The sequence below is a fragment of the Puma concolor genome, chromosome A3 (assembly GCF_028749965.1).
Source record: "Puma concolor isolate L17-30 chromosome A3, mPumCon1.1.hap2, whole genome shotgun sequence".
Lineage (NCBI taxonomy): Eukaryota > Metazoa > Chordata > Mammalia > Carnivora > Felidae > Puma > Puma concolor.
In genome coordinates, this window is record NC_141669.1 from 37,745,290 (window position 1) to 37,757,309 (window position 12,020).

The 12,020-nt window shown below is 41.4% G+C and overlaps 1 protein-coding gene across 2 annotated transcripts in view; it reads left to right on the forward strand.

The window, feature by feature from the left end:
• The window catches only part of TMEM87B (transmembrane protein 87B), a 51,845-nt gene extending 48,277 nt beyond the window's left edge, over positions 1-3,568 (forward strand). For both annotated transcript variants that reach the window (XM_086700568.1, XM_086700570.1), the window contains exon 19: positions 38-3,568. In XM_086700568.1, the coding sequence (XP_086556694.1) occupies positions 38-97 (60 nt within the window). In that variant the 3' untranslated portion in view covers positions 98-3,568. The remainder of the gene's footprint in view (positions 1-37) is intronic.
• The last annotated feature ends 8,452 nt before the right edge of the window (positions 3,569-12,020 follow it).

A 12,020-nucleotide genomic window follows, 5' to 3' on the forward strand; every position in this document is an offset into this window, starting at 1 on the left:
GAAGTATGTCATCTTTTTTTTTTTTTTTTTTTTAAAGGAAATCATGACCAGATCTGAAATGGCAGAAAAAATGTTCTCTTCAGAAAAGATAATGTGATTGGAACCCATATAAATGAAACCCAGTTAACGGTGAAGGACTTCCTCAAGACTGAAAGAGAGCTTTGTTTTGATCTAGTGCAACAAGTTTTTATTGCATTATCTTGGAAATCTATGTATTAAAATTAAGAATTCAGGTGGTAGGAGGGTTCTGCACCCCTTTTAAGCTACTTTAAATGTCAGCTTAATGTCCACCAAATTGCCTGGATTTGGAAATAATCTAAGAGAAGTATTATGATAAAGAAATATGCCCAAATGCTCTTAGCTAAAAGGAGGCAGGGATGTGGATTTGGGCTTTCTCTTTTCTCTGGAAAATATGACAATTCCAGATTTAAAAATATTTTTTACGTGAACACCTCTATTCTTCCACTCACTAACCTTTGAGGTAGAGGATGTGATTCTTCTGAAGTGTGGTAAAGCAGCATCTCCATCTCTTAGGTTTCTAGTTACTAGATGCAATAATAATGTTCTTTGACTTTTATATGGAAGTGATTTGATATCAAGTAAAACTTGATTAACCGTAGAACATAAGCATGTTTATAGGGTTAGTTTTGGTGTGTGTGTGTGTGTGTGTGTGTGTGTGTGTACACACATACGGGTCTGCACAAGGTCCTTGTTTGTAAATATCACCATGCACATCAAATCACAGAGGTAGGTCCTCTCTAAGCTCAGGGGAACAGAAGTACACAGGAATAAGGTCTTGAAGGTCACTTCCAAGGATTTGCCCTCCCACTATCCCCTCATTCAGGCCACGTGTTCACGTGCTGCTGCTGAATCTGTGTGGGGCAGTTGGTAGACACGTGGCCAGATGGGGAGCACTTTCTCCCCGGCAAGCTGGCAGATTCGTTACCAGTGAGCCTTATAGACCCTAGAACATCCTTTACATAATCTTGGTTTATTTGATTTTATAATAAAACATGTATTTGTCTGTACAGTACATCACTATTAATCTTGTAATTAATTTCTTGACCTTCGACCATGTTTTATACATCATTTTGTTACATATTATATATGTAATGTATGATTTGAAATTTTTTTGTTTTAATATTTTTTTTAATGCAGAACATTCTAAACTTGAAAGGTAGTTGAATGTAGTATGATGGAAATGTGAATGTTTTGCTGCTTTCATGACCAAAGATACAGGGCTTGTGGACATATAGGATAGGAATTAAAGTTAGAATTTTGCATATCTTTCTTTGAAGGAGTTCTAACCTTGGGAATTGAGAATGGCTTCAGAAGAGTTTGAGAAGCACTTAAAGTCTTAACCAGTACAAACACTTAAATATAACCTTTATTATTTTTTTCATTATGAAGCCACAAAATTGTCCTTTCAGAAGCCTACTTTTTCAATTTACTTCTCATTTATTCATTTCGTAGGGATTAGTAAGAAAGATCGCTAGTAGTAATATCTATTGAAAGATACTTTCAGATTTATTTTCCATAGGGAACACTGAACAGTTTGGGACATGCTTCCTAGGAAAAGAGTGGCTAACAGTGTGAGTTCCATTCCTTTTTTCTGTTTTTGACACGATAATGGGCCCCTACCTACTACATTTCCCAGCATTTGTGTCCATTCTGGTTTTGCTGTGTTTTACCCCGGGCCCAGTTGTTGCAGGGCTGGAGGCGACCCTGCCTTCTAGGTCCTGCTTTTATCTACCACTCCCAGAGTTAGAGGCAGACCCCCAACTCCTCAGCTCCAGGTGAATTTTGAAATGCAGAGTCCTGGGTTTCCAGCCAGTAGGAGCTCCAAATGTAGCGGAGCAGGAGTGGGGCATCGATGTGAAGTGTGTTAGTAAGGGAGACTGCCTCTGGCATAACCTCAGTAGTGCGTACGAAAACACTGCTTTCAGCTATAGGCTGAAATGCAAACTTTTTTCATCTTCTAGAGAAAGCAGGATTCCCTCCTGACAACCTTATCAGAAATGTTTTTCAAAGGGCATATTCTCTGTCACTTTCAGTGACAATTGTGGCACCAGTTGGTGTTTATAATGACCTGAATTGAGTATTCCTACAGAGGGCCCTCTTAGCCCCCCCAACCCCCGTAAACAGAAGGGGGTGTCCTCAGGCTACAGCTGTGGTTCGTACGAAGGGCACTGGGGAGAAGTTACAACCAGGGCCATCGTACAGCTCGTCACCCCGCTTCTGCAACAAGTGGTCAGGAACTGGTCCTCAAAGCTTTTGAGGCTATCAGACCAGTTTATTCTTGGGGAGCCAACCAGATGAAAGGATCTGAGGGTGAGTCCAGTTTTATGTGTTCCTAGACAAAATGCTTACGTGTTCTAATGCAACTCGTGTTAGATTTATACGATATGTGAAATCTGCGTCAAAGGGAATTTTCATGATTTGAGTTAGATTAGGATTTAATTATCTGCTTTAAAGGACAGTATATTTATTTCAAAAATAAGGAAAAATAAATGAATGTATGAATTTTTAAGCCTGAGAGATGATGTTCCCTTACTTTTCCTGTAAAGAAAATAATTTTTAAATCTTTCGTATCCTATAGAGAAAACCAACTTTTCCTCTGTGATACAGTACATTATGTTTGCACTACCATAATGTCAGGACTGAGAGTATGAAAAATGTACACATAAGACTGATTTTTGTATCTTCTTTTAAAAGGGGGTTTCAGGGGCGCCTGGGTGGCGCAGTCGGTTAAGCGTCCGGCTTCAGCCAGGTCACGATCTCGCGGTCTGTGAGTTCGAGCCCCGCGTCAGGCTCTGGGCTGACGGCTCGGAGCCTGGAGCCTGTTTCCGATTCTGTGTCTCCCTCTCTCTGCCCCTCCCCCGTTCATGCTCTGTCTCTCTCTGTCCCAAAAATAAATAAACGTTGAAAAAAAAAATTTTAAAAAAATAAAAAATAAAAAAATAAAAGGGGGTTTCAGGTGCCCAACTGGCTCAGTCAGTAAACATGCGGCTCTTTATCTTGGGGTCGTGAGTTCGAGCCCCACGATGGGGGCAGAGTTTCTTTTAAAAATAAATAAAAGGGGTTTGAGTCTATTGCACTAAGCTTTACAAGCTATACATGACTAACTTAAAGGGGAGAGCTGTTGTGCTAGATTTAAAACTCACTAGTTTTTTTGGTACTTGTGTCTCTGTATGGTCAACAGCGTGCACCGAGCAATAGAGCACACCAAGCCTTATACTTACAAAGAGAAGTTTAACATACTAGGTAAAGTTCTAAACATATCAAATGTATATAAGTGACAAAAATAGGATTTTAAGGAAATGTACAGTATATACAGAAGCTCAGTACTTCATTAAGAAACTAGGGAAACGTGTATTTGAGGAGAAAATTTAGGGGTTTGAAAAGTTATATTTTTCTATTTAAAAGGGTTAAATTATTGTATAATTTGGAAGAAGTTGCTTTGAATGTAGGACAAAACTGTTTCAAAGATTTTTGTTTTAAAAAGTTGATGTATTTTTGTGCCTTAATATTTGTTCTGACTTTTAATAAAATGCTTTCTGAAATTCTAGATGATTGATTCTAATATCTATTACTGCCAGATTATATATATAAATCTTCAGGAAATATAGACCCAAACAGATGGCAGGGCATAAACAAAGTCTTAAAAAAAGGAGATACAACTAATTAACAAACATGGAAAAGCATTCAGCCTCAGAAGTGATCAGAGAAATGCAAAGTGAAAGGGTAAATTTTTAAATTAACAAGTCTGTACTAATGTATTTATAAAACCTGTTTCAGCTTTCAAAGTCTGATGAACACACTCATTAATGATAGTAATGTAATTGATTCAGTCTTTGTGAAGAGAAGGGTATAACCTTTGAATGCTGCCGATTCTGGTGATATTTTTAAAAATTCAAATTATAGGGGTGCCTGGGTGGCTCAGTCAGTTGAGCATCCGACTTCGGCTCAGGTCATGATCTCACAATTCATTGAGTTCGAGCCCCACGTCGGGCTCTGTGCTGACAGTTCAGAGTCTGGAGCCCACTTTGGATTCTGTGTGTTCCTGTCTCTCTGCCCCCCTCCTGCTCACATTCTGTCTCTCAAAAATGAATAAAAAAATTTTTTTAATAAAAATAATAAAAATTCAAATTATAGAATAAGGCTTCTGCACAAAAATGTTTATTATAGCATTATTTTTTTATTCAACATTTCAGAAGGTTAAGACAAAAAGAAGTTTATTTCTTGGCCATGCAACATGGGCCTAGAGGTGGGCGGGGTAACCTTCCTCCACACATCCCCTCAGGGACCCAAAGTTTATTTCTGCCTTGTGAGCCCTCCAGCTCCTAGGGCCTGTCATCTGTATGCAGCCAGCAGGAAAAAGGACAGCCTGGGAAGTTTTGGGGGGGCGAAACCCAGAAGTGTTGCTCTCACTTTGGCGAACAGTCACATGGCCACACAAACTGCCTGCCCGCTACTCTGTGAAGGAGAGGATGGCTTTGGGTGGACAGCTGATGGCTTCTGCCACAGATTATTTGGGAGCAGTGGAGAGGGAAGACAAAAGCTGCCTATTTTCTAATGTAAACACATGGGGAGATATGTAAAAAACGGTGGTCCACAAGTAGGTTACACGATGTCAAAAAATCTAGAAGCAAGCATGGTCTCAGATCATAGCTTAATCCATTAATAAATAAAATCCATCCTGCCCCAAGTAAATGGAACATGGAGAATATTCTTGGAAATTCTCCCAGCCTTGGGGGCGGCCAAGATGAGTATTCCCCCCCAAGGAAAAGCAGGCCTGTTGTAATAACAGTGCTGACGGTTTAGGGAGGGCCGGGAATGCTCACGCAGTGGCAGTGGCGGGTTCTGTTAACCGTGTGGTCTCAGTAGCCATGAGGTAGGTCTAGCCAGTGAGTTTATAGAGGCGAAAACAGACTCAGCACGGCCAAATAACTTGCCCAAAGTCACCCTGCTCGCAAATGGAAAGCTAGTATTAACACTGGTGGGAAGCATCCTCGAAGGGTTTCCACAAAGTCCTGGGCAGGAAGGAGGTACATGTTTGCTTGTTAGGGGATTGAGGTCCGGAATCTAAAGTTCCTGGTGCTCAGGCCTTCTCTCTCTCTCTCTCTCTCTCTCCCCGCAAAGAGAGAGAGAGAGAGAGCTTCACAATACAGCGAAGTTACACAGAATGCATCAGAGGTTGTCAGAGGTGCTACTGAGAGACACCCAGCTGAAATAAACCCCCCCACATGAAATTGAAATTCTAAGATGCGTTTGCCTGTGTTCAAGTTTCCCAGGGCAAGTTATGCCCCTTCAGTGATAGTGGATTTGCAGCTAAATTCCCATTAACATAAGCTTGTATGGTACTCAATTCAGACACAAATAATTTTGACACTTCCTTTAAGTCATTGTGGAAAAGTAGTAAACTGCAATGGAAGTCTATGTACAGAGAAACTTTTAAAAGCTACCCAGCAGATGGTGCCAAAGTAATATCTCTGAAGAGTTCTGGTCTGGAATTCTTGCCTTTACAATTATTTTCTTTGATTAACTTACCAAATGCCATTAAACAAATTTAGAGATGAAACAAGAAACTTTTAAAAAAAATCCAGTAAGGGTTTCCCTTCCATAGATTGGGCCTTTCAGAAATGCTAAAGTAGGTTTTGCATTTCTTACCTGTGATGTGTCTTCCCCAGCACCTCTGAACACTCACCTTCGGGACCTTGGTAAAGTTACTCACTTTATCATTGTGTTCAATCTGTCTGATCACCCCAAGGAGCATGACTGATCTGCTACTAAAAACCTCTGGGATCTGTAAAACAACAACAACAACAACAAAAACCCCACCACTTAGCTACTAATGAAGCTCTTCCTTAAAAAAAAAAAAAAAGTACACAAAGAGCACCACCAGTCCAGGAAAACAGTTATCCTTTTGGAATATTTCCAGTTCTCTCAGAATTAGAACTTGGGGGGTGTCTGGGTGGCTCAGTCGGTTCAGCATCCAACTCTTGATTTCGACTCAGGTCATGATCTCATGGTTTGTGAGATCGAGCCCTGCATCTGGCTCTGTGCTGACAGCATGGATTCTCTCTCCCTCTATCTCTGCCCCTTCACCACTCGCTCACTCTTGCACTCTCACTCAAAAAAAAAAAAAAAAAAAGAATTAGAACTTGGCAGCTGGAAGGGGCCTCTGAGATTATTTTACAGGTGAGAAAATGGGGAACCAGGAAACCTTCATAGATCCCTCAGGCTAGAACTGAACCCTGTATCCTCATTTGCTTTTCTCACTTATGGATCCTTGGCATCAGAGGGAGGTTAATGCCCTGGGAGGGTTGAACTGCATATCAAAACTTGAAATACACTTTCTGTGTTTTAGTTATTGCTTGCTACATCATTTTGTATGACAGTTGTCTTTCATTCCAGCCTCCAAATTCTGTCTCTACAATAAATAGTTGTAATTCTGATTCTCTGCCTCTTAATTTGGGGCAGAGAATTAGTGACAGAGAATTAGTGACAGTGTCTATTCTAGTTTCAGCACTACTAAAAATAAAATACTCCATAAACTTTATCTTCCCTTCTTTAAAAAAAAAAAAGTTTGCCCATTAGTGCATTTGCTTCCAAAGGATTATTGTTAGACATTTCTATTAAGGGAATGAGCAAGCTAGGCTTTTCACTATGAAATTGCTTTTTAAATAATGAATCGTATTATAATTCATATTATTGTACTTGTGGATTTCAAGTTCTGATCATGGAGAAGTACCTTCTATTGGGCCAAACTTCCCCACAAATAACAACTCTAGACAAAATTTAAGTAAGAACTACTTGGAGACATTGGAGACAAACACAAAGCAGGGAGACTCGAAGGGACTCGACACTTGGATGAGGGAAGTACACTGGGTGATTTCCCCACTTTTTATGCCTTTTACACTGATAGCAGGCCACAGTTCTTGCCAGAGTAAACCCAGGTATAAACCTGCGCTTTTACGTGCTGAATTGGAAGAAGACAAAGATTAGAAGCGTAGCAGCTGGAAAGCAAAGAATTACTGAAAGAGAGAAAGAAGGTGGCCATGTTCTGTGTATAAACCCCCAAATCACTGGCTCACCCTGTACTCTGCGTGTGTGGGACAGACTCCATGCAGCCCAGCCAAGGCTAAGAAAGAGGAATTGAGATTTCTGCTACCACCAAGTTTGACTTGTGTCCAGCCAAGTAAAACCATCTGCTTAAGAAAATGATGTGTGGGTGACATCAGAGATAGTGAGGGACTAAGGACCTCTGAAAGTTTGTCCCTTCATAGAAACAATGAAAAACTTAAAAAAAAAAAAAAAACCCAAAAACTTACAAAATTAACTTTCAGAACTCTGGAAACTAACCAGTCTTGCAGCAACCTAAGAAGCATTTACTACAGAATAATGCCTGAATTTCAGTAAGAACACAAGGTTTCCTTTCATCTGCCCCACTCTTCTACTCTGTTCCCCAGCTCAGCAGTTGCCTTCAAAATTCAGGGCCCACATTCCTAGTACTTTAGGGAACACAATGGAGCTGGAGACCTTTCAAAATCTCATTTTCAAAGAATATTATTCTTTGATTGGTCTAGTGGTTCCTTGGAATTCATGGCTAGAAGGCTTTCCTTTATCTGACCTGGGCCAGAGTTTGCCCAGTGTTAAAAGCCTCTTCCTTGGGAATGTTTGTTAAAAAGCATTTGCAGTCAAGTGTTTTAATGTAGCTGCCTGAGGCAGTAAATAACAATGAAGCAAAAACAGACTAACTGAAAACCTCAAAAGTAAAAACCAAAGGGAAAAGCTCCAATGCATTTCTGTATTTCCAATCCTCAAGGCCATGTGCATATGTAGGGCTCTGCTCAGCAAAGACTGCAAGCAGGAAGCGAAGGCTAAGGCAGAGTGGTAAATTGGCTGGATGAGCATTGAAGATGTATCTTACCATACACACAAGCACCTTGACAAAGACTGGGAGATTTCCTGGCTCCAAGAATTTAAAGAAAATTTTGTCTAATAATTAGCTGACTGCCAGATGACAGAGATTTTAGTGGCCCTGTATTACAAAAACTACAAATGTTACAGAATTGGTTTAGAGAAGTCACTAAACAAACAAACATTAAAACAAGCAGCAACAACCAATCCTGGGGAGAGGATAAAATATGATTTCCAGAGTTATCCCATTACTTAAAATGTCCAGCTTTCACCAAAAAAATTATGACACAAAGAAATAAGGGGAAAAAAGCAATCAATATAAAATGTTCTTGAGGGGCACCTGGATGGCTCAGTCAGTTAAGTGTCCTACCTTGGCTCAGGTCATGATCTCACAGTTTGTGGGTTCAAGCCCCATGTCAGGCTCTGTGCTGACAGCTCAGAGCCTGGAGCCTGCTTCAGATCCTGCGTCTCCCTCTCTCTCTGCCCCTCCCCTGCTCGCGTTCTGTCTCTCTCTGTCTCTGTCTCTCTCAAAAATAAATAAACATTTAAAAAGTTAAAAATAAATAAATAAAAATAAAATATTCTTGAGAAAGGCCAGATGTTGTACTTGGTAGACAAGAACTTTAAATCACTATTTTACATATGTTCAATGACCTAAAGGAAACCATTCAAAAGAACTAAAGTATGAGAACAATATCCCACCAAATAGAGAATATCAGTAAAGAGATGGCAATTATAAAAAATGAGCCAAATAGAGTATAAATAGAAATACTTTTCTGTTGAAAAATACAGGGGCACCTGGGTGGCTCAGTCGATTAAGTGCCGACTACTGCTCAGGTCACCATCTCGCAGTCTGTGAGTTCGAGCCCCACGTTGCTCTGTGTTGACATCTCAGAGCCTGGAGCCTGCTTCGGATTCTGTGTCTCCCTCTCTTTGTCCCTCCCTCGCTTGCACTCTCTCTCTCTCTCTCAAAAACAAATAAAAACTTTAAACAAAAATTTTTGAAAAAGTACAATAACTGACATGAAAAATTTATTAGAGAGGGTCAATAGCAGTTTTAAGCAGACAGAATAAAGAATCAGTGAAATTGAATATAGGTCAATTGAGATTATTCAGTCTGGGGAATAAAAAGTAAACAGAAAAAAAGAGAAATGAACAGAGCTTCAGAGATCCATGGATCAAACATATCAATATATGCATAGTGGGAAAATCTGAAAGAGAGGAAAGTAGGAAAGAGGCAGAAGGAAAATTTGAAGAAATGACAGCTGAAAACTCCCAAATTTGATGAAAAGCATTAATCTACACAATCAGAACGATCAACAAACCCCAAGTGGTATGAACTCAGAGATCCACACTGAAATACATCATAATCAAACTGTCAAAAGACAAGGAATTTTGAAAGCAACAAAGGAGAAGTGACTCATCACATACAAGGGATACTCAGTAAGATTAAAAACTGATTTTTCATCAGAAAACATGGGGGCTAGAAGGCAATGGGATGATACCCAAAGGACTGAGAGGAAAAAAAAAAAAAAAAAAAAAAAACAAAAAAAAAACAACCTGTCAACCAAGAATTCAGTATCCAGGCAAACTATCCATCAAAAACGAAGGAAAAAGAAAGACACTCCCAGATAAACAAAACCAGAATTATTTGCTAGCAATATCACCCTACAAGAAATACTAACGGGAGTCCTTCAGGGTGAAATGAAATAATACTAAACAGTAACTTGAATCCAGGTGAAGCAATAAATATTACCAGTAAAGGTAAGTGTGTAGGTAACTACAAAAGACAGTATCCATGTATTTTTTGTTTGTAACCCCTTTCTGTATTATCATTTCAAAGAACAAACTCTTGGTTCACATCTTTGATGTAGTGTGAAAGCGTGATGTAGTGCCTCACACAGGGCTGTGCCCTGAGTTGGCACTCAGGTAAGAATCTGTGTAGAGTGAATTTGACCATCACTGTGTTCCTTCTAGATCACCCCCCACCCCTGTTCCTCCCCTATTGTCCTGGGTCAGGCTAACATGCTGGGTTTTGTTCCTAAGACCCTTTGTAGGTATTTAGTGGGGGCTGATGACATTTAGAATCACAGATGTGGGGTGAAGGTGGGAAAGGGAAAGAAGCAGCACCGAGCAAGCCAACAGGCAGAATAATCACATGAAACCCCACAGGGTATGCAACATGGAGTGGGGCACCACTCCATGGGGACCCAGAGAACCCTACAGGACAGCTTTGGAATGGCTGTTTCAGACGAGCTGCTGCTTCTGACTGGGTGTCAAACAGACCTCTATAGCAAATTTTCCTCTCTTGTTTTGCATTCCCACACAGGGAACACAAGTGTTTCAGCAAAAGCACTGATCCCAGGAGATGGCAATCGATTCTGTCAAAAAACTTTACAAATATTGGGGCGCCTGGGTGGCTCAGTCAGTCAAGCATCCGACTTCAGCTCAGGTCATGATTTCGTGCTTCGTGAGTTTGAGCCTTGCGTTGGGCTTGCTGCTGTCAGCATGGAGCTTGCTTCGGATCCTCTGTCCCCCTCTCTGTCCCTCCCCTGCTCATGCTCTCTCTCTCAAAAAATAAACTTAAGGGGCGCCTGGGTGGCTCAGTCAGTTAAGTGTCCGCCTTCGGCTCAGGTCACGATCTCACGGTCCGTGAGTTCGAGCCCCGCGTCGGGCTCTGGGCTGATGGCTCAGAGCCTGGAGCCTGCTTCCGATTCTGTGTCTCCCTCTCTCTCTGCCCCTCCCCCATTCATGCTCTGTCTCTCTCTGTCTCAAAAATAAATTAAAATGTTAAAAAAAAAATTTTTTTTTAAATAAACTTAAAAAAAAAGCTTTACAAATATTTTCTTTATATGTGTAGACCCCCCCCCTCCGCCCCATCCCTGACATTCTGGAATATTCTCTTGAAAACTAAATATAGAGGAAAGACAAGAGGTAAAAAGAGGATAGACTCATCTTGTTCAAGCCAAGGGTTGGTTTTTGTAGCCCCGAATATAGGACGCGTGGCTTATTTTCACGGTCTGCTTTCAGACAGCCCTGACAGTTTGGGTCTGCCTTGATCACTGCAGGTCAAGGGCAGTTGGGGACAGAGAGAGAAGGAGCAGTACTGCTAGTGCAGTGGGACCTTAAAAAGTGAATTCACACCAGACACCAGAGCACTAAATGAAAAGTGGCCATAGGACAAGGGCAACAAACAGAAATCAATAGATAGGGGGAAAATATCCCTGTTAAAACTTATAAATGCTTGAAAGTTTAAAAAAAAGAAAAAAGGAAAAACAAAACAAAACAAAATTCTGTTACCACAACTAAAATTCCTGAAACCCTATGCTCTTGTATTTAAGTGAAAAGGTGGAAGAAGGCAGTCTGTGCTGGAAACAGCACAGCTCTGGGAGCGGCCTGAGTCTGGAGATTGCATACCTTGGGTGAGTCACTCAACCATGCCCAGATTCAGCTTTATGAAGCCACAGAGAGGGCAAGAGAAGAAAAAAGAATGCCCGCTTACCTCTGTGAACGTCTGGTTCCCACTGCACAGCCAGAAGAGGGCCGACAAGTCCCGGCCTGCCAGGGGAGGTCACCATATAAACATGAGGTGGGATCAAACACATATTAAACGTGGCCACAGCGACCAGAACCAAATGTTTCATTAGTGGGGAGGGAGGGGTAAGTGAAAGGGGGCCCGGGGAACACACAGGCTTTGGCATCTTTTGGCATCAACAGCAAACAAACACATGAGGGATTGGGGCCGAAAACCACCATTTCCACAGGCTTCCTGGGATTGGACTGCTGCTGCCTGGTCCCTCTACCTGGGCAGGAGAAGCGATGTATTGCACTGCTCTCCAAGATTTAAGCAGGAATGCAAAATAAGATCACAGGGGCCCTGCTCTACTTCCTGCAGCAGGAAGGTAGAGGGGGAAGCCCAGTAGGATTTCCCGGATAAGGAATGCTCAGGTGGCCAGCCCACACCTTGCCCTCGCTTTCCAGGGGGCTCCAACTTTCCTTTGTGCCTTCCGATGGAACACAGCTCTTGCTCCCACTGCAGTCTTCTTAGCTCCACTCCTCGGGCTGTGAGTGGATTCTGCTAAGTGAAATGCGGAAAG